This window comes from Tetrao urogallus, assembly GCF_951394365.1.
Source record: "Tetrao urogallus genome assembly, chromosome: 18".
Classification (NCBI taxonomy): Eukaryota; Metazoa; Chordata; class Aves; order Galliformes; family Phasianidae; genus Tetrao; species Tetrao urogallus.
In genome coordinates, this window is record NC_136831.1 from 3,743,394 (window position 1) to 3,766,546 (window position 23,153).

At 45.2% G+C, this 23,153-nt stretch overlaps 1 protein-coding gene across 1 annotated transcript; it reads right to left on the reverse strand.

Annotated features, from left to right (window-relative positions):
• Positions 1-1,315: 1,315 nt before the first annotated feature.
• On the reverse strand, positions 1,316-19,339 carry LOC306953440 (ATP-binding cassette sub-family A member 10-like; the record flags this gene model as incomplete). The annotated part of the gene is made up of 38 exons (XM_079544345.1): positions 1,316-1,414; positions 1,906-1,961; positions 2,042-2,121; positions 2,394-2,534; positions 2,674-2,793; positions 3,123-3,217; positions 3,481-3,556; positions 4,310-4,488; positions 4,848-4,939; positions 5,382-5,499; positions 5,826-5,946; positions 6,043-6,134; positions 6,530-6,598; positions 7,271-7,399; positions 7,972-8,082; positions 8,546-8,716; positions 8,976-9,089; positions 9,218-9,355; positions 9,703-9,830; positions 10,382-10,548; positions 11,343-11,535; positions 11,657-11,773; positions 12,272-12,411; positions 12,653-12,743; positions 12,963-13,101; positions 13,363-13,482; positions 13,672-13,847; positions 13,938-14,048; positions 14,459-14,517; positions 14,973-15,144; positions 15,678-15,825; positions 15,966-16,151; positions 16,499-16,637; positions 16,903-17,129; positions 17,701-17,801; positions 17,967-18,125; positions 18,520-18,730; positions 19,238-19,339. 38 exons carry the CDS (start codon positions 19,337-19,339, stop codon positions 1,316-1,318), a joined length of 4,887 nt encoding a protein of 1,628 aa, XP_079400471.1.
• Positions 19,340-23,153: the final 3,814 nt, after the last annotated feature.

Consider the following 23,153-nt stretch of genomic DNA (forward strand, 5'->3'; position numbering starts at 1 on the left):
ATTATTAAACCTAAAAATAAATGCGAATCTGCATTTCCTCCCCTTAAACAGCAAAGCGAAGTGCTCGTGAACTTTTTGAGCACTTTCGTCCATTCCCTGCTGCTAGCTAATCTCTGCTTTGTGCAGGGCACAGAACTCCTCCCAGCGCTGGCTGTGGTCCAGGTGCTGGGAATCTCAGTCTCGTGCTGGTGATGGCACTGTCTCCATCCTTCTTTGTCTCCAGCTCCTGCCTGGCAGACTCGGGGCACTCTGAGGGTCTTTATCTTGTTAAAGAAGCGAAGGTCTGCATGTAGGGGCAGGAATACAGAGGGGAACAGCAATGTATAGAATCACCAAGGTTGGAAAACAGATCTAAGATCATCCAGTCCAACCATTAACCCACCATGCCTGCTAAAGACTAACCTGCTAATCCCTAATGTATTGCATAAGTGGCTGTGATATCAAGGTGACCATGGCTTGCGCAGCCCTGAATTCCAGACTGCTGCAGATATCCTCAGGACACTGAATGGGGCTCTTCTCTTTCCCCGAGTTTACTTTCTCTGGAGCTGAGTGCACAAGCACGACTGAAGTGTCTGGGGCTTCTCATATCCTATTTCCCAGGGGTGGGAGTAAAACCATTGTGCAAGCAGAAGGGAAATCATCTCTGAATAAGTGTTCTATGGTTGCCAGGGCATGTTTTGGAGCTGAGTGCATGATGTCTACAGGCAGAGACTGCAACACAGCCACCAGTGTATGTTATAGAAGAAGGCTTCATGTTTTCCTAAAGGGTTTTTGCTGTTGTAAATGAGCACAGGTATATAACATGAGGGCATAAGCATGTGTTCTACACAGACATTTATTGCAAAGATATAAAAATAGAGGGTAAACTTTAATAAGATGTGTTTAAAGGCATCTCTTAGTTCCATGTGTGTGGGAGATGAACTGAGGAGATGGGCAGTATGCCTGGACTTGCTGATGCACCCAGATCCACCAAGCAAAGCAACACCTTGTCCTCAGAGATGAGGTAGGACCCACCTCTCTGCAATCCTTCCTGGTCCCTCTGCTCCAACCTGCTCTGCTTGATGGTAGCTCCCACAGGTGCAGGTACAGATTCAACAAGCAGTTGTTGGAGACTCTCTTGGGATAAAACTCAGTGTAGGCACCCATGAAGTCCTTGTGAAATGCCTTCTGCATCAGAGTGCAGCCCTTGGCTGATGCTCCTAGAGAGGCAGAGCCTGATCCTCCTCCTGGTACACTGATAATGGTAGTGGATATGTGCAGTTATCACATCACTTAAGCTAATACAGAGTAATGTGTAAATGAGCATCATAGACCTTTAACTGTCCTCTTGCTGAAGTTGTTTCCATTCAAAAGGGCCATCCAAAGTGAGATCAAAATTATCCTTCTCCTGCTCTCTGGAGAGTTCCAAAAAGACCTACATGGACAATGTGAAGTTCTGATTATTTTTTTTTTTTTTTTTTTTGGACCCTCCCTACATTCTGTGATGCACCTTTGCAGGAGGTGCAGCTCTGCAACACCTCTCACAGGTACATGAAGTAGCTCTATGTGGGGAACACAGGCTCAGTAGCTGAAAATTCTGCTCATAGGTATATCCATGGGATGGTTTGTACTGATGGAGGGATTGGCACACACTGAGTAATGACCACAGTGGCTGGGCCTGGGCATCATCAGGGACATCCATCTGTCCCCAAGTGCAATGTGCCTGTCTTGGGTGACAACACACTGCCTGGGTTGTCCTGACCATCCTGCTTCCCAACAGTGGCAAAACTAAACCAAAACAAATCAAACTCCACCATTTTCCTGGCAGAGAATCCCTTACCAGCCCCCCAGGGCAGTTTCTTGCCTCTTGCTTCAGTTCTGGCCCAGACCTCACTGTGGTTTTGTTCACACCTTGAGGTCACATACCTGAGCCAAAGTATTCAAAGAGAAGCTGTACTCCTCGAGGTTGAAGTTTTGTTTGGCTGTGGAGGAATGGAAATTGAGTTGAAAACTATCTGTTGGTGTTTCACCTTTCCAAATAGTCATCTTGCTTTGCTCTTACCTTCCTCTAGCTTGGAGAAAGACTGAGATAGGGGCAGTGCATCTTCCATTGGGACCTTGTAGACGAGCAAAGAGGGGAACCTGGAAGATAAAGAAGAAAAGGGGGCTCTTACTCTAGATTGAACTTTTGCATTCAGAAGTTTGTTACAGTATGAGCTGGACCTGCGGATGTTTTACTGTGGGGATAGCAGCAGGGCTGGACTTGGTAACATTATTGAATTAGATCCCCTCATTGGGACTATGACACACAGATCTCTCAGTGGCAGAGATCCTGTATTTGGCCATCCCACTGGGCAGGCTTTTAGAGATGATGTAATACTGAAGCCACTGTTCATTCCCTATTTTGTATTTACCTCTCCTGACGGGCAGCGCTTGGGAAAATCCTCAAAATCTCAGCATGGAGAAGATCAGCGGTCTCTGGGTCTTTGACTTTGATTTCCAGCACGTAGCCTTTGCCAAACTTGCTCTTCAGGTACTGAATGGAGCCAATGCACCTGCAGGTGAGTCAAGAAGAATAACGTCAGTGTGAACCCACTGATGCTCCTTCCCAAATCCTACTGTTACGGGGCTCACTTCACAAAGCTCAGGGTGAGGCTGGGGGATAAACCCTATGCTAGCCTTGTTAATACCCACCTTAGCTGCCCAGCCACCAGGATGGCCACGCGGTCGCACACCGCCTCTGCCTCCTCCATGTAGTGTGTGGTCAGCACGGCACCTGTCTCCTGGGTTTTCAGGGCAGCACGAATCATTTTCCTGAGGGCACAGAAGTTAAAAAAGGAGCCAACACTACCATAGAAATACCAGGCACTTGTTATCGAAGCTTTGCCCCTCTAACCCCTAAAACTACTTTTGACACAAGTCCAATTTTGGGTTCTTCTAAACTCCAATGCAACTATCCTAACGTTTGCAACAAGGAGAACTTCTTAATGCTTTGGATAAGGAGAACCAAGAAAACAGGTTTTGTTAAAAACAATTGTGAGCAGTATTAACTGCAGGTGGGATAGAATGCTCTTTAACCAACCCTACACATCCACTCCTGGCTTCCAGCCCCCCACCAAGCAGCAGCCTGGGATCCTGCTCACCAAATGCAGCGCTGCCCATTGGGGTCCATGCCAGTTGATGGCTCATCCAGCAGCAGGACTGAAGGGTTGCCCAGCATGCACACAGCGAAGCACAGCTATGGCAGGAAGAGGGGTTGGGGTCAGACCTTCTACAGCCCCAGCACTGTGTCTTCAAGGAGCTGCAGGCAGCGCTGCATTCTTTATGAACATCAAATTTCTGATTGATAGGAGACAGACTTGGAAGGTGCAATGTGATCCTCTCCCAAGTGGTTGGGAGCACAGGTAGGTCCCACTGCTCCCAGAGGACATTTTTCATTCATGCTATGAACATTACAGTTCTCATTATAGGAAAAAGAAGAAAAGGGAAAAAAAAAAGCACCTTTCTGGTTATCCCAGCAGGAAGTTTTCTGGTTGGCTTTTTTAAATAGTCTTGAAGCTCCAAAGCGTTCACTATTCTGTGAGAAGGAGAAAGAAAGGGGAAAAAAGAAGTTGTCATTCTCTGCCACAATGCTCTAATCAGAAGTTCCCAAAAGAATAAGAAAAAGGAACTTTCTTATCCCTGACTCTCGGCTCCTGTTTGATTTCAGTAAGTTGTGCTATAAAAACGTGAGCAAATGCGTACAGAGCCCTTCAGACTGGAAAAGACCTCTAACATCCCCATGTCCAACCCATACCCACCCTATGTCCACTGACCATATCCCCAAGTGCCACATTTCCACAGTTCTGAACGCCTTCAGGAATGCTGATTCCCCCACACCCTGGGCAGCCCATGCCAACACATCACTACTTAACTGAAGTACACTGAACAGGCCTCAAACTCTGTTCAAAAAGCTGTCACTTGTGTCAACAGCATTATAGATCCACTCCACCTCCTGTGCCTGCTGAATAGGCACTAAGTAAGCACCTTCCTTGTAATGCCAAACAATAAAATCAGAGATTCTAGAAATGCTTCCTATAGGTAATGTACTTTAAGGGATGTCGGTGGTAAATCCATCCCCACCAAATGCACTTAGGTAAGCTGGAGCTTTCCTTAACCCACTCACTCGATCACAGCATTTAATACAAAGTCACTTTTACAGATTTGCTTCCTGAGTTTATTCCAAGGCATCTTCTTGCTCACAGAGGGTTCTGACATTCAGATTTCCTCACTACACCTTACGATGTGGAATAAACCCTTGACTGACCCCAGGACCACCCTCACCCCACACCTGTTGATGGCAGTGGCAATGTCCTCCTTGTGCACACCCTTCACAGCAGCGTAGACCTTCAGGTGCTCGTGCACGGTGAGGTCTGGCCATAGTGGGTCCTCCTGTGGGCAGTGCCCCAGGTAGGCAAGCACGTGGTCCTGTGTCCAGCACAGTGTGGCATCTTGGCTCCTCAGCAGCACCTGCATGATCACGCTGTGTTTCATATGTGCACAGCCACGGGTGGAAGGTTTGGAGGGAAACTATGGGCTTCACAGGGCTTTAGGGGAGGAAACCTGAGGGGTGAGGGATTGGTTTTGCAACCCTCAGATACGTGGCTCCTGAATATAATCATGGTGAGTTAGCATAGATGCACATGGTTGTTACAGTTAGCAGCAGCTCACGATTGTTTTTATCAATGCATAATTCAATAGAACAATGTATCTGGTTAAAACCCTGATCCCTAATATTGCTTTGAAGAAAAACACTGCTTAGCTGGCCACAAGCTCTGCATTTTTAGCACATATCTATCCCTTCCCTCCAGACTCCAGCAGCCTCCTACCTGCCCAGCCGTCAGAGTTGTCTCCCCAGCTATCATCTTGATGACTGTGCTCTTACCAGCTCCGTTGGGCCCCAGGAGTCCTAACACTTCTCCTGAAATCAGTACACAGCATTTCTTGGTAAGGCCTGCCGTTCAGCTGAGATATCAGGCAGTCTCATTAAAAAAAAAAAGCTTAAAGGAGAGTATGCTAATATCAAAGATCACATACAATTATACAGATGCAAGAATATGTGATCAGAGAGGCCATAAATTACTTTTCAAATCTGTAGCTGATGCAGTGATGTAAGTCTGAGCATCACTTCCAGAAGCTGCTGCTGAAGTGACTGCTGTAGAGGAGGTAAAGCATTTTTGGTAGTGGAGAATCAAAGGTATCTGATTGGATGTCTGTGGTGTTCAGTATCTCACCAGCCATACACTGGATGTGCCTTAAGCATGGAGCAAATGGATTCCACCTTGGTGTCACGGCTCAGATAACAGACCTGCAGAGGATTAGCTCTCTGGGTATGGTCAGAGTAAAACAGTTCCAGTTCTCACCTTTTTTAACACAGAAGGAAATATTTCTGGTGGCCATTTTCTTCTTCTTCCTAAAAACGGAACCAGCTTTCTTAATTTTATATTCCTTGTAGAGATTACTGACAATAATAACTGATTTCTGAAAGCAAGGAGGAGGAAGAAAGATCAGTCATTATACTGAGTAGCATTCATCCTTCTGTAATATTTTTGCATTTTAAAAGGAAAAAAACTTTAAAAGATCTGAGAATTTGAGATGCCACGGAACATTGCCTGTTTTCCACTTAAAAGGTTTCTTTATCCTGGTAGGACCCACTCTGTCCACTTGAGAGCTGGGTTTTTCCATTGAGGAATGAATACTGCAGCCAGAGCATTTACTTGCCCTTATTAGTATTGGTGACTTTTTTCTAAACCAACAATCTTATCACTGATATAAAGCAAAGGAAGAAGAACCACACTCAGCCTTACCTCCTCCTGGCTTGGAGCTGCTATGGCATTTTTCACCACTTCTCTTTCAGTTTTAACATCCTCATCTTCCTCTTCGGGCTCCTCGGGATGCTGATGGCTGTTCTCTTTTCTTGGGAAAATTCTACAAATCCAACAGGTTAATCTTAGCCTTTGGGCAAGATGTTGTCTTCCAAGAAAAGCAGTATGCTGGAAGTGCCTGTGGTGTGTTTATACAAACCTAAATATTGGGTCCTTTCTCAGAACTGGCCTTCCGTATTTTATCTCCAAATAACGAAGGAGGAAAATGAAAACCACAGAATGGATGTAAGGCTGAAAAAAAAAGAGGTTGCCACACTGACAGACTTGCCTTCCATTCTGCCGTGGCTGAAGCTGAAAAGATGGTGGCAGAGTCATAAATTACATGAGGGGGAAAACACAGCATGTGAAATCAAATTAGTTGCTATTTAAACACAGGATAATGCTGAAAACTGTGAACTCTGCTATCATTCACCAGTACTGCAGAAAACACCAATGACAGAAGCATCAAGCCACCTAGACTGATTTCCTTCCCCATTTCAAAGGAACAAAACTATTTTTTCACAGATGGGTGATCTGTCATCCACGTCCCCAGGATCCTCCTTCTATGTAAGATGAACTGGCTTACTGAGGATACAGCTTGGAAGACACACGTTCCTAAATAAAATTATTCTTAAATGTTTTCTTACTGCAAAGACAGCTATGAGTACGTTGTTTTTTAGGAAGCCTTCAGTTAAGTCGGAGTCTTCTATAAACATCTGTAGGAGTAAAAAAATACACGATGAAGACCTGCAATTCTTTTATATAATGGTGGATAGTGTTAAAAGGCTTAAATGCAAATAACAAATACATCAACTATGCACAAAAGCTTCTAATTTATCCAGCACATTCACCATACCCTCTTCACTTTGGGTATTCCAGTCCTACTCCAAAAAATGCTGTCCCACTCAGTAGATGCATCAGGCTCTTTTTTGGAGGGATGGTGGTTTGTCAGAAGAAAACATCTCTCTCCTTTGCTGGCCCAATAGAGAGGAGGATGGAGAGAGGGGGACGATGCAGAGGAGGGGTCCTTTTTTGGTTGAACTTTTCTCCTAATTCCCTTCTGGCACATAAATGGCTTTGCATGTAGCTGGAGGGTTTTTCTACATTCCCTGCTCTCTTTCCATGGCCACTCCCAGCTGATGTGCAGTAAAATGCTTTGGGAGTATCCATGACTCTCACTCAGTTTTCATGCAAAGTCATTTGTGCAATCTTATGTGATTGTTCAAGCCAAGGTGCTTGACTTTGCATGGGAAGAACTAAGATTGCTTACCTAACCCACAAGTCACAGTCCACGTGAACGAGAAGCAGCCCATAGCAGTAATGGACAGATGGAGAAATTCCACCTGGTCTGAAATGATTACCCAACAGATGCCAGTGCAGCCATTTACCTGCTCAATGTTGAGCATGAGGCCCAAGGGCGGGTACATGGGGATCAGCAGAGACAGGAGGTAGAGTGAGATTTCGAGTTCTAGTGCGTAATCCATGACTCTGCTGATAATGAAAGTAACAAGGCATACCTACAAATGAAACAGGAGGGTTATTCAGCTATTCAAGATGGACAAGAAACATAAAGACAAGAAAGGATGAGGGTACAGGAGGTCGTCATCTATCTCTGCTGCTGGTTTGGGTCATCTGGGGAATCTCCTTCCCAGGCACAGTGCTGCTTTGGTCAGAAAGAAGCAGTATGGGATCCCGTTCTGTTCCCATCCCACTTCACACTATCCCATCTGATCTACACAGAGTAAGGGAATGGAGCACAAATTCCCCATTGTTTTGTGCTTTGAAACTTTAACTTGAGCAAGACTTTGGGGGAAGAGAGAAAGAAAGGCAGTGCTTGTAAGGATTGACCCAAACTGTGAAAAGCATCCTTATTTCCAGAACTGTGGGAGTAAAAGGCTGGGGGAAAGCAGGGGGACTGGCAGAGAGCAGAACAAGGTGACAGTGATTTCTATTGATTTTTTTGTTATAAAACACATGCCCTTATCCATGTCCTGGATCTATAATTGGTGTTTTGACCTTTAGGTTGTCTTTAAGAACTCAAAATACATTTCTGTAAACCCCATATTGCATTATTGAGCCATATGCTTACCACTATTAGGATAAAAGACCAAAAATCACAGTTCCATCCTTTCCGAAAGAAGAAGGAGATAAAATAGATTAAGAAAATGATAGAAACTCCATAGCCAAAAACATTCATGATCTGCAGAGAAAAGTGCTTTTATTAGAAAAAATGGAGTCACATTAACAACCAGAAACCTATATACAACACTGTGGTTCAGTTTATGTAGGCATTCATTAAGATCAGGACATTCAGAAATTACCACAATTTGACTGCTTAGTGTACAGCAGTGTATTAAGGGAGGATTTATTGCCTTTCTTTTCCAGCTGGGAAAACTCACATTATAAGAGGTGAAATGAGGAGAAAGGCAGTAAGGATCTGGGGACCAGGAGATATGCCAGCATTGGCTGTACCTACATATTTTCTTCCTGTCTGCTACAGTGAACTGCTAAAGTCCTGCTGTGCTCCTGCATGATTCTGTGGGGATATTCTCCAAAATGCTGCCTCTCTAAACATTGCTGCTGTCTCAGCTAGCCCTCCTCTTGCTGGAAGTATTACCCAAATCCCCCCTTAGCAAACCAGTGGTCACTAGAACAGGACTCACCAGCAAGAAGAAGCTGCTGAAGGTCCCAGACACTCTGTTGCTAATTGCAAACTGTAACCCAAACATGGAGAAGAGAAGGAGCCAGCAGAATGGGACGTCCACCAGTGCCTGCCCACACCAGTATGCCGAGGGGAAGAGCCCCGAGACCTGCAGCTGGGCACGAGCTCCTGCCTGGGAAGGAATGTGTTGGCCATAGGAACAGTTCTGGGGAGTGAAAAGCTAATAAAGCTCATAAAAATCTATTCCAGTATTGCAGTATTTGTAATACTGGCACTAAAATCCAATGTTTTTTGTCTTTTAGCAGTATATGCTGGCTGCAAAGCTGGCCATACAGAGGAAAGCCTCAAGATGCCATGCTCAGACGGCCCCGTGGCAATACAGTTGTGACTCTTCTGCTCATATAGGATTTGCTGCATCTCAATGAATTTACCTTGTAGTCCTGCAGAGAGCCCATTGCAAAGTGAGGAGGGAAACCTGGGAACAGCAGCAGCATGTAGATAAGGTAGAAAGAGACAAAGGAATCCCAGTATTGTGGATTATCTGTCTGAAAACAGAAGAACAAAACATTTGTAGAAAACATCTACAGTCCAGTGGCGAGATGCTACAGTTCATTTCATAGCGTTTCTTGCAGTAAAAAAGAACTTGAACTGTCTCTCAGTCTGTGACACTTACAGAATAAAAAGGGTGGCTCCAGATCCGGATGTGTGCAGTGGAATTGAAAGCTCTCAGCAGAGCATTGCTGATGATGTTCACAAGCACTGGGAAGCAGTTGATGGCCTCCATGTGGCAAAAGATGGTAAACCTGTAGCTCTTCAGAGAGCAAGAAACCAGGATGAAAATTCTTGGCCAGGAGAATTCAGGCCTAAAATAATAGCTGTCGCTTATGCCTTTTGTGCAAACAGCATGTAGAAAATCTGTATAACTGTGCTACACACATAGACTTGTCAAATGGCTTGAGTTGGAGGGACCTCAAAGGTCATCCAAGTGGAGGAACAGAATCATAAGGTCTCCTCTAGCACGTAGGTTACTGGTTAAAACACTTGCTAATCTTTATCCCTGTGGGCTTGATCCAATAAAGGTTCAGTATAGCCGGATGGATCTTGTTTAATTAGTGCACTGTTAGGAAGAAATGTTAGGATGGGAGCAAAAGTCCTCACCTGGCCTTCACGAGATACTTTAATGGCCCCATTGTATTTCAGCTCCTCTGTGATATTTTCCTTGTTTGTAATTTCCACGGCGAGATCTTGGCTCTCAAGGGCGTGGATGAAGTCCTCAATGCATGAACCTGATGCGAAAGCCAAAAGCAGAGAAATCGTAATAGTGAGAAACAAAAGAGTCTTGGACTGTTTATTTTTTTGAATCCACGACCACTGAACATAACCAGAGAAAGTCTAATGACTGTGAAAGCCAGACAGCACGTATGGATTGGATCACTGCACAGTAATTTTAGTAATATTAATGGATGACGGCTTCAGTGACTGAAACATTGCTTTTTTTTTCCCCCTTTTATTCCTTCACTGAGTTGCAAATGTCTTCTCCTGATGATGGTCTGACAAAGCCAACAGTGTCATTCTCTGGCAAAATAACATGAAATAGCATCCGCTAAAAGGAATGTTGAAGGTAGATTTCTGGAAGGAGACTGTTAAAATGAGCAGGATTAATTCTGAAAGAGCAAAAACCATTTGGGTGGAGGTCAGGTCTTGAGGCAGGGGAAGAACGGGATCCCCTCTCATCCACCTGCTGATCTCTTTCCATGTCACTGCATTAGGATGTCATCTACTGAAGCATCATCAGGCTTCATTTACAGCCCATTAAGTCATGAGGAGCCCAGCTCACCCGTGCTGTTGAGCACCAGCAGGTTGGTGGTGTCAGTGTGAGCCCTGGTCCGCAGGGGCAGGAAGTACCGTGATGAGCACAGCTCCCAGGCACTCATGCTCTCCCAGACAGTTGTCAGTGACACTTGCAACATCAGGGGGAGCAGGAAAACCACGTAGAGCAGCAAACTGCATGGAGAGAGAGATGAATAAACACTTTGAAGAGAGGTATTCTGCAGATTGGGATTATGAATTGGGAACGATAGACTATCTCAGCACGTCCCTTCCATTTCTTGTGTCCCATCTGGAAATGTCAGCATGGCAGACCAAAGACCAGTGGGGTCAAATGAGTTCAGACACCGACAGCATTAAAGAAGTACTAAAAAAAAGTAATAATTTAAATGAAAATCTGAAAGCAGTATTTTCCTTCCTCGGACTGTACGTATTAGTTCATTGTAAAACTGCTTTCCACACCTGAAATAAAATTGTTCCTAAACATTGAGAAAGTAAATGGATTTCCTTTGTGTAATTTACTCAGTGTAGGAATGAAAATGCACAGAAGGTATTGAATATCAAAACTGTAAAGAAGGGGAAGGGAGGAAGGGAGGAAGGGAGGAAGGGAGGAAGGGAGGAAGGGAGGAAGGGAGGAAGGGAGGAAGGGAGGAAGGGAGGAAGGGAGGAAGGGAGGAAGGGAGGAAGGGAGGAAGGGAGGAAGGGAGGAAGGGAGGAAGGGAGGAAGGGAGGAAGGGAGGAAGGGAGGAAGGGAGGAGAGGCATTTGTGTTTGTGGCAGATTTAATATTTACCAGCAATGGAAAACAATCTGCTTTTCTCTTCTCTGAATGCAGATTGTCAAGATCATTCATAGCCAAGATCCGATATCAGTTACTCGAAATGCTCATGTGAACAGGGCTATGAAGATCATCCCCCTCCTGTGACTGCCCCCAGCTCCAGGTCTACACAAGGGCATCCCTGTTATACTCACATGGAGAGGAGGTTCTTCACCGAGCTCTTGAATTTTAGCAAGCGCACCCATGCCACGGCAGAGACCTGCTGCCTCCAGAGTGCCCAGCAGCTGACTGTCATCCTCTCAGTGTCTGAGAGCAGCAGGGAGCCTGACTCCATCTCCTCTGGGCTCCGTGCTCCTCCTTCTGCCCGCTCCCCAGGGACACACTTATCTGCAGAGAGTTTTCCACATGCTGTTATGTCTGAAACCAGCTTCTATACAGCGATGTTGGGGTGGTTGTAAAGCAGCTGCTGTCTTGGCTGAGGGCTGTGTGTTGGCAGCCACAATTGTACCTTCTTGGTCCACTGCAGCTTCTTCCAGTCTCAGGAAGACATCCTCCAGGGTTGTCATACTAACTCCATAATTGATGATTCCCAGGTGAGAGCAGCCGTCGAGGCCTCTGAACAGATCTGTGTGACAGAGGTATGGTCAGTGCCACCACGGTGTCAAACACAAGCATGACTACAGACCAGACTTTGGAGAGGTGAAGTCAAATAGAGTGGGGTATCTCCAGTCATAGGGAAAATAGCAAAGCAGTAACTGCCAGCAAGCAGGGCGTTTGGAGGGAACCCCAAACTGCCAGATTCACAGTTCAGTGAAAATTTCATAGAATGAATCACAGAATCAAAGAATGGGTTGGTTGGAAGGGACCTTGATGATCACCTAGTTCCAACCTCCTGCCACGGGCAGGTTTTTCTGTTTAGCATCAACATTTCAGGCAGCAGGGTTATGGGACTGCCAGACTGATGGCCACAACTGCTGCAGCAGGTATGGGGTAGTGGCCATTGCATGCAACGATTTAATAGTCTTCATGAGATCCTTGCAGAAGTTCCTCATTTCTCTTTCCTCACGTATATTTCAGTTTCCCTTTTCTATGGACAATTCTGAATTATTTTCATAACCATTACCTGGGAATTTATTCACGTTTTCTAATGGCAGTTTATATCTCAGCTCGTATTGACCGTGTCCCAAGAGCATGACACTAGGGATGTACTGCTTAACCAGAGATGTCACCTTCTCTACATCACAAGAATCACTGACGTGGATCCTGTTCAATTGAAAGGAAAAAGCAAATGGTCAGTATTGAAAACTAAACAAACAGCAAGACTGTATTTGCTAGGATGCATCAAACTGTACTTCATTCCTTATTCTGGAGTAAATTACACCTTCAGCTAGTTTAACTGAATGTGAATTCAGCTCACTGTGCTGTTTTGAATTTCCTTTTTACAGTCATCTTAGTGGATTCATGCCTATTCCCAGACCCTGGTCGGTACAGCTGAAGTGCATACCTTAAGTGATAACCGATCCCCCACTTCTTTTTCAAGAACAAAGAGGAGCCAACACATTTTAGCCTCCCACGTGAGATAAAAGCCTTGCGGTCTATAGAGAAAAAAAAAAAGCATAAGAAGATTTTAAACTGTAGAGCAGTGATTTCATCTTTTTTTCCCTACATCTGGACCTCCCACGGGCAGTTCAGTGGTATTTTGTATTTTTCTGAGGGTAGATCCCACGATCCAAATTTTCATCCCAGGTTGATTGGCCCAGAAAAGGACTTCCAGATGCAGGGATGCTCTGCAGGGATGCTGAGCCTCTGCTTACCCGCGAGGATGTCGGCCTCATCCATGAACTGGGTACTGAAGAGGATCACCCGGCCATCTCTGTGCTCCTTGAGGAGGCTCCACACCTGGTGTCGGGAAAGAGGATCCAGCCCCGCCGTCGGCTCATCCAGGAGCAGCACCTGCACACAGGATGAGATCAGACATTCCCAATGAAGGAATGGTTGCACGGCTTGTGGGGTTGGTGTTCCCTGAGAGCCTCAGGTCCTGGAGACAAGAGCCAGGCCATCTGGAGTGCAGGAGCAACCGCTCTGGGCACTGCTCAGGGGACTCTGCTTTAAACTAGATGTGCAAAATTAAGGTAAAGAATTTACCATCTTTCTGGAATAACGTTGGCCACCTTAAAATTACTGAATATTCTGTATATTACAGAGCTGCTTTACCTGTGGGTTCCCAAGCATGGCTATCCCAATGGATAACTTCCTTTTTTGCCCACCACTCAATTTCTCAGCTTGAGTGTCTTGCACGCTACTGATATCCAGCAGTTCCAACATGTTTTGCACCTAAAATAAACACAAGAAAGCCCATTCCCAGAAGCATCTGTCTGTCCTTTGTGAACCACAAAAGAGGTGTGGCTGGCACCAAATAAGTGATTTCTAAGGGTATGCTGGGTTGCTTCGGGTGAACCAAGGTTAGCTTGCTTTGGGTGCACCAAGGCCCCAGGCTCGCATTACAGGGGAACTTGCACTTACCTCTCGCTCTACCTCTTTGGATTTGATGCCCTTGATCTCTGCAAATGTTTGCAAATTTTCTTTCACTGTTAGGACTTCAAACTGCGCATTGAACTGTGGGCAGACACCGACCATCTCTCTGATCTCTTCCCTGTCTCCTATCTCTGACAGCTTGTAGTCATAGATGGTTGCAGAACCTGTTTATACAAATGCATGTGATGACAGGGAACAAGCTGGGCTTTGCAGCTTTGAAGCTCACTCATTTCAGCTTACCAGTCCCATCCTACCTTCAGAAGGCAAAGTCAGCCCGCTGAGCACATTTAACAGTGTTGTCTTTCCAGCCCCACTGTGGCCGAGCAAGGCAGTGATTTGACCCTCGTAAATATTTAAAGTCAAACCTAAAACACAAACAACACCAATCTGGGGCAAAAAAAAAGCAGGTTTTACTTCCCTCTGTTCATTGTCAAAGGCAAGGCAGGTCCAGAAATATATGAACTAAGTAGCAGTAATTAGTCAGAAGTCCATTAAGGAAAATTGAGGAAATATTCTGCAAAACTAAAACTGAAAGCAGAAGAAGCTGCTCTGGAATTAGCTGAAAAGACATAAAAAAGCTTTCTTATTCTCTTTACTTTTTGGAGGAATGGAAAATCAGTGGGTATAAAGTGAATAAAGTAGTAATCAGTTGCATCAATATTTTGGACAATTTTTCAAGCAGTGCAAGTATTGTTTTCTTTCTTTGATCATCTGAAATATATGCAGAGCTGTGAATCTTCTCCTTTAGTAGAAATTAATATCACAGCTTTCATACCTCTCAAGGCTTCTGTCTTCTTGTCTTTCTTTTTGTATGTTTTTTTAATATTGTGGAGCCTAAAAAGGAAGGAAAGGCAGAGATTATTTCAGCGCTCTTGTAAGTGCATTTAGGTGTCCTTTCTTATTCTTATGGGTCTGAATTCAAAATGGCAGAAATGGCACGGGAAGTGTGAGTTTGAGTGCTCTGTGTACAGATGTGGACACTTCTACCTGGCACATGCTAACTGGCACCAAGCCTTGCAAAGACAAGGCCAGCCCCATTGCGACAGGTGGCCCCTCTGCAACAAGCTGCCCTCCAGGTTCTCCTTGTTGTCTGTAATGGCAATTTACCAAAGTCCGTGGCAAAGTAAACAGCAGAGAGTTTACAGGGACCTGAATTATCTATTTATCACATCAACATTTTACTCTAACGTAAACAAAACCACGTGAAGATGGAAACAGAGCTGATGGCAACATGGTGCCAGCGGGAGCATTGATCCAAGCTACCGAACAGCACGATCCTCAGTTCCAACCTGATGGCCTCCTTCCCCCTGAACTCGAGGGGCACCGGCTCCACATCGTCTCCTGAGGGCTCCTCAAGGCTCCCAGCACCTCTGTGTCCTTCCCCAGGAAAGCCCCTCCTGCTCCGCATCCAATACGAGGGCTTCAGGCAGAAAAGTGGTGGGGCTGGGATGCCGTATTTCCCTGGCATGACAGCGTAAAAGATGGTGTGTCATTAACTGAAGGCACCATCAGAATGCCATCCTATGGTAAATACTTCTGAAAACTACCTGTCTGCCTTAAAATTGGTGCTCTGTCCTGTTAAAAGGTTGGGGAATTTTCATCAGTGTGCACAGGAGTTGGGTTAAGTAGCACGAGAAGGTGGCTTCAAGGCACTTTCCAATGAATTTCATCATTTATATAATAATTTAATATAGTGCCCATCATAAAATAACCCTATTTTTCTCATGAACAGTTCAGTGACAGTGTAAGTAAAAATAGAAGGGAAAACAAAATACTAAATACTTCATTGCCTTTGATCTGGGAATTACCAGAACATCTCAGGGATAGAAAAGTCCCTCAGAGGTGTAATATTTTCTTTTTCAGTCCAAAATCTATTTTGGTTGATGCAGGCAAGGGAGAAGCCCATCGTTTCTGTGAGGAGCTATCACACAAAATCCATATAATTCAAAAGTAAAAGGGAGGAAAGTACAGGTATAAGCATAAGCCACACTTACCCTGCAGAACTTTGTCGAAGTAGACAGCTAACAGCATGTACAAGACCGAGTCAAAGATCAGCATAATGTAGGTTGAAAGTAAAAAATATGATTCCTCCATGATGTTAGAAAAAGAGAAACCTATTCCATATCTTTCCAAACTGAAAATCTGAAACAAAGGGCAAAGTAGAAGAATTTTCATGCTGAAAAATTATGCGAGTGACATCGAGTCATGGATGCTGTTAACTTTTTTAATCCCCAAACCTCCTATTCCATTGACCCACTGACTGTTGAGATGATGCCCCATACCTTCGCAATGCCAACATTGAATGCAAAAGGACAAAAGAGGCTGAGAAACCACTTCAGAGGTTCTGGAAGGTTTTCTATCAGCACTGAGAGGCTCAGACAGCCAAAGAGGAAGGTGATGAGGAACCCCAGGGAGCCCACAAGTTTGGATGTCCTCAGGAGGGAGCAGAGCATGAAGACCAGGTGGACCTGTAAGAACAGAAATGTCCTTCAAGCTCTGGCGGAGATAAGTATCCTTAACTAGCAGTAATGCCTCTTGCCAGGCAAATAGGTCTCTGGTGAGCTGGGGCTGTGTAATAAAATATGACAGAAGTCCTTTCTCAGTGGGTAGACCTGAGTTTCAATCGGGTCTGTTACAGCCAGCCTACAACTCAAACTACTCACTGAGGCAAGGAACCCACTCAGCTTTTTCACTTCGTGTGGCCAAACAGAAATACAACCCTGACCACAGTGCTCATGCCTCTGGAGCAATGTTTATGCTCATCAAAACATCAGTAAACCATGCAGTGAGAAAATCTCTCTCAAATCTGACTTACACATGCAAGGCCATACAGGAAAAACAGCAGTAGGATGGCAGAGAAGCTGCTGGTGTAGAAACTCTCCTGCACCACCAGGGCAGTCAGCAGGCAGGACAGGACCAGCACATAGATGGCATACAGCAGGCTCCAGGAGAGCCTGGAGGTGGAGAGCTAGTGTTATCTGGCTGTGTAATGTTGTTGCAGAGTCGTTTAGATGGCAGAACCGTTTTTAATTAAAGCATCACCTATTTCCCAGAGCGAACCCAACCATATCTCATGCAGAGCAGAGAGCATGGCCCACTTTAGGAAGTTCCCAAAGAGGAATGGCCATGTTCAGCCCTTCTGGTTTGTCCTTAGAGTAGTCAGATACCCATTTAATATAACATATTATGAAAGTGCCCAGTAGTTAAAAAGGAACTCACCAAAATGCCATATCGTGTAGCCCCATCAACTTCATCAGTACTTTGAGCTGCTTCTTTTCTCTTACAACATTCACAGATAAGAAATACATGAATGAAGAGAAGCACATCACAATAGTAATCATGAAATAAATGTACTCTAACGTAATTGAGGAGATGACACTCCGGGACTTCGCACGCACACCAGCAATTGTTCTCATTTCTTCCCAGACAGAATGATTTGCCACCACCTAAAGGAATTCAAGGTCAAAATATTAACATTCAGTTTACTTTCTACAGTGAGTTGTGGCCATACAACGAATCTTCTGATTCATCTGACATAGAATGCCTTTTTAATATTGTTAATGCAGCCTATAGACATCAGGGGGTCATGCAGTAAAGTCTAATGCGAAGGGCTCGGTTGGACTCCCTCCATCATCTATCAGAGCCAACACACCCAGCAGCTGTTTGTGCTACCCAAGAATTGCCTTTTCCACGACACCTGGGAAATACACTAAACCAAGCAGTGGCGTTGCGTTTGGTTCCCAGCCTTCAGGAATAAATGCAATTTTGAAGAGAAACGAAAGTTAGCACAGTGCTTCAAAATGAAATCGAAACCCAGCTTCTTCTGCAGGAAACTGCTGATCCTATCCAAGTCCCTGCTGTCACTGCCAATAATACTCAGGCGGTATTTACTTTTTCTGGAGAGGTTTTCTGACAAGCTCATCCCTTGCTATTGTCACAGAAAAAATTGTCCTTCCTAGATAGAAAGATATGTATCTTTTAAAAGGAGATGTACTGAGGTTCATAACTATTATTTACCTCTATAATAGCTGCATCAATGCTGGACTGCAGGGACAGGAAACCTTGGTACCAGTACTTGGGGCTCTCACAGTAGTGCTCTGAGTAATTGTAACAGGTATCTGCAGGGATGGAGAAAAAGGGCATCACTCAGACACACACAACTGATTTAACAGAAGAGGAAAACAAGATTAAGATCCTTTGCAGGAACCAATAGCATTAAAAAAAAAAAAAAAAAAAAGCATTTTAGTAAGAGCATCAAACAGCATCAGAAAACAGCTGGGTACCTATGTATTCAAGGTTTTCATTTGGAAAAACCACGTTCTCAGCAGAAAACCGGAGGTGATAGGAGAAGTTGTTTTTAAATACAACTCCTATAATCTCTTTATTCAAAATCCAGGCTTCCTCCAAGGCTCTCTCGGTGTCCAGTGCCTCCAGTTTTATCCCTGGGATTTAAAAGACGAAATATTGCAATGAGTTTCTGTTGCAATGCAAAACACAAGCTGTGGGTGTAGATCTTGCTTTGCTGAGGTTGCACCTGCCCTCTCAAGTTCTCATTACTGGACAGGGCGCATCTGTGGCCCCCGTAAATACTTCACACTGAGAAGTGTACCTGGAAATAAGTGCATGGATGTGACTCAGTGGTATTATTCACTACACTGTGAACATCAGGCCAGGTAGAGTTTTAAGGTACAAAATTATAAAATAATAGAATCCTAAAGGTTGGAAAAGACCTCTAAGATTCCCAAGCCCAATCTCAACCTGTCTCAACTTAAACACAAACATGTGTATGAAAGGTTGAATAACACCAAAGACAAGCATTTAAAAGATAAATCATACCTGTCATCACAGACTTCGAGGCCACTGCGTTCATTACGTGCCTGGTGGCTGCAGTGACGGGTGTGAAAGCAATGGTGACTCCGGTGGCATTGTAGGCAGGATCATCCAGCTGCCCCAGGTGGCTGTGTGGCACCTCGGGGTAGGGGATGTACATCATGAAGTTGCTCACTATGAACATCAGTGGCAGGAAGAGCAGGGACAGCATCCACTCCTGGGTGAGGGGAGTAGAAAAGGGGATTTAATGCTAGAGCAGTAGAGGAGCATCTCTGTTGGATCAGGGTAAACAAGGCACTGAGTTGCATTGGTTTCTTGGTCAGTGACTGACTAACGAGGTCGTTGTGTTGTGCAAATCTCCTCAGAAATTTGCTCTGCTTGGAGAGTAAACCCATCTGTGCTCTTCCATGTCATCCAAAAGACAAATATACCGGATGGAAAGGTAAATGTGTTCATTCCCAGTCAGTCCCGATTGGCTTGGGTGGCCCAAATATCCAAGAGACGACGACAACATGATCAGCCAAAATCCCCAAAATCTAGATACATGTAATATTAACGTGCTGTAGGCTTCACACCAAGTGTTGGAGCAACTCTTGGCCGTGGTACAAACTGAGCATTTGAAATGGACTTTAACACTACAGAAAAAGGTGGAGGTATAGAGGAAGGCAGAGATTAAACCACCTTCAGGGGCCACTTCACGGTTTGGTTTTTTTTTTTAACCTACCTGAAAACTCTGCATTTTCATCCTCCATTTGATAAGCACATTTTTCCACAAGAGAATTTTAGTTTGCTGGAACACGCTCAGATTTCTCTGACGTCTCCTCATCTTTCTACCTACAAAAATAGAATAAATTAATTGCTTTCAGACACAACAATGCTAAAACATCAGTGACTGTTTTTATTTGCACAGCATTTGCTTGTCTGCCAGAAACACTCTTTCCTTTCCCTGAGAAGAAGCCGAAGCCTTTTGGTCCTTTACTCTGTCCTGCACCAGAAGCCATTGTCATCAGTGCGTTCCTCATCCTTGCAGCTCAGCACTATGACACCAATTATAATCCAGATTTCTTCCATGCTTTAGCATGGTAAGGCTGGGAGGAGTTAACTCAGTAATACAAAAGGGAAATCAGACTGCATGACCTAATTGGTTTGGGTGGCCTGAATATCCAAGAAGTGACAAAAATATAGTCGAGTAAAATCAACAGATTCTAGTCGCATGTGATTTTTGCGTGCTTTAGGCTTCACACCAAGTGTTGAGAAATTCTTGGCCACGGTACCAGCTGAGCTCAGACAGAAAACAGAATTAACTGAAGGCAACTGGGAGCTACGAGAGAACAAATTCTTGGAAGCGCTTTCAGAGAGCTGCGCTGTCGGAGCTCCTCATGGGGAGCAGCAGAGAAAAAGCAACCGTGAGTGTGCAGTGGTGGGTTACTCCATAAGATCTCGCAACATCCTCAAATCTGTGGTCAAAGCAAAACAGTGATTGTTTCCCGGATGACAACCAACACTCGTATGGAGCCTTAAAGAAGCAAGGCGTAGCGTGCGTTGTCAGAGGAGCGCTGCAGAACAGATGTGTCCGTGTTAACCATCAGGAAAATAGTCATGGGTAACTGAAGTGAGTGAAAGGAGAAAGCACCCAAATGTGAAAGAGAAACCAAACTCCCACAGCCAAACTGCTCTGCTGCTCAAGTACATTTCCAGACCATGGTTTCTTGGTCTTCTGTATGCAAATTCTCAGGTGCAGCTTCAAGAGCACATAGAAAACAAACCCTTCCAAAGCTCCTAATACACTCTGGGGAATGATGCCTCACAGTGCTGACAGTCAAGGCGCAGCTTATCTTCTTCAAATATTTATATTCACATTACCCCCTCTCTTATTATCCTTCACTTCACCCACATGGATGTTTGATATCAGCCAGTTTCAGGGATGCGAGTGCCCAGCCCAAGGATTGACCACGCTCTGCTGGGGTGACACAATGACACCAAGCACTCAAACAGCTGCAACAAACTGTATTACCTCTGTGGGACACTTTGGGAGAGTAGGGACAGGAATCTGCTATTTGACCATCACACTCTGAATGGATTCTTGCGCCGCAGAATCCCTCACAAAGCATATAAAATATGAATTTAGCTTGTTATGATGATCTCTAGGCTTCCTTGAGATGGTGAAGCCAACCTACACTTGGACAAGCTGACACACAGCCAGAGTTCCAGCTTCACACCCAGGAGATTGCAGTGGGATGAAGAGCTGGCCACTGGGTCCCACTGCAGATGTCCCAAGTGTCCCCTCCCCACACCCCCAGCTCTGCCTGGTCCCAGTCAATCTCAGTGGTAATTTCTAGGAGTGAAAGACAATTTCCTTTTTTTTTAGTTCCATCTTTAGCTTACTTTGCTCCTATGTGTGTTGGATGCCCTAAAATATCAAACGTAGCTGAATCGTACCGTGTTCTCCTAGAAAAAGGAACTGCCAGAAATACACCTCTGCTGCAAACAGAGCTCCTTTTGCTCTATATCAGAGGTTAAAAGGCCTTTGTTATGCTTAAAATGCCAATGAATTTAATCCCAATCTTAACTGTTGTTCCAAGGCACCCATTGACCCATCTTCCTGCATCCGTGTTCACCCAACATTATTTATGCTTAATTACTGAGTGTTTTCATCTCTCTGAAATACTGCTTTTTCTCTTGTTTTAAGAAGAATGCTTGAGCCTTACCTTAATGGGAGGGTTTGACAGGGTTCCAAAGCTCACTCTGTGCAATGCACCTCTGGATGTGGGGCTGCCGGGGAGATTCTGGCCAGTGGTTGCAGCGCTGCTCGGAGCCCTTCTCTTCACACAACCACTCCTTCACGTGGACATTGCTGCCAAAAGGCATTCCTCACGCCATCCCTCACTTCCCCCCCTTCCTCTTTGGCAGAGCTTCAGATTTATTTACGTTATAAAAAGCAAACAGAGCGTATTGTTGTGGAGTTGTCCAGGCAGATTTCATTGAAGAAAAAAAAAAAAAAAGAAAAAGGAAAAAATGTTACTCAGGAAATTCTTGAGTCTCGGCCAAGAGAGGAAAATTCAGCCCAACAATAAGCCATACACATACCCTTTATCTGGCAAATCCTTACGCTTCTCAGCACAGAGAATTCAACTGAGCTACTCCAGCACACTGCTGCAGGAGGGAAGGTCGCCCGTTTCCTGACATCGGTTTTCTTTGCAAACTCAACGCACCGAATCCCGGTGTAAGAAGAGCAGCGAAGTGCTGCCACCTGGATGGGAACAGCCCTTTGCATTACAAAGCTTCTTGCAAACGTTTAAATCAAGTGGGACTGACAGCGGGCACGCTTTGCTTTTGTCCTGCCGGGGGCTGAGCTGCGGAACTCGTCTGCCCCGCGGCGGCGGTGGGATGCAGGAGCTGGGATGGGACAGAGGCAGGGATGCTCCCTCTGCTTTAGCGTTTAAAAGACATTCACACGTTTTACAGCCGGACCCAGATATGCTTCGAGGTGCTGTAAAGGAGGACGCAGAGCATGCCACTACATCACCTTGCAAAGAGTGGGAAAATGAAGAGAAGTGGGTCTCAACTCTCAAGCAAGGATGTCCTTACTCAACTCCTAAGGTGGATGGAGATCCATACGGAAAGCAGCTCTTGGGAGTGGTGTGGAGTGGCCCAACTGGGAAGTTGCCCCACCAGGAGCAGCCCATGGCTAAGTGCAGTCATTTACATCCTGTGTAACTCACCTGCATCTGTATAACTCACCTGCATCATCCACACCTGCCTCATTCATGCCCCTTGTACCCACTTCATTGCACTTGTATCCAGCATCCAAGTGCCTCAGGGAGCTCACGGCATGGGTGAGGGTCTCACAGCTGCGTCCTTCATAACGATGCTACCTCATCACCCAAATCTCCAGTCCCAAAGGCTGGTGGAGCAGGGAAACAGAGCAATTGGTAACATGGAGAAACACCCCATGACCCGAATGAAGAGGAAACTTCTGTTATGATGATCTTCTCATTAGAGCCAGCCTTGGCAAGCAGGTGATCAAGAGAAGACACCTGCTGCTGCCTACCCCTCCTCTTCTCTGAGCAGCAGAGGTGGGTGCTAGCCAGGTGCCCACCCCATCTCCCCATCAACACAGTGTCAGACTGTGCAATGTCTGTGTCATCCCAAGCACCAGGAGCTTGCAGAAGCACTCAAGCCCTGGCATCCTTTCATCTCTCCGTGCAGCAGAGACCAGAAATGGATCAGGGTGGCTGAGACACTGATTTGGGGTCAAAAACTCCATGGAAAGCACCACACTTGTTGGCTGTGTGACACCAGCCAGGAAGACAGGACTCATCCCCAAGCAAGCCAAAGTTCTGGTGTCCATGAGCTGGGGAGGCTTAAGAGCTCTCCCTGAGCTTGCAGAGGAGTTCCTTCTAGGAAACCCCTGGTCTGCCTTGAGATCAGCAATACAGCCCTGCAAAATTATGGCTCAGCACAGTTGATTCAGTCATCTCATCATACAGATGGATGGCAGGCACCAGTTGCTAAAGGATAAAGGCTTTATTTATTACAATAATAATTCTCTTTTCTTTTCTTTGCAGGGCGTCCGCTGAGCTCCACGTGATGCGATGCAGGTACGTGAGTCCCAGTCCCCATCCCAACACGTCGGTAAC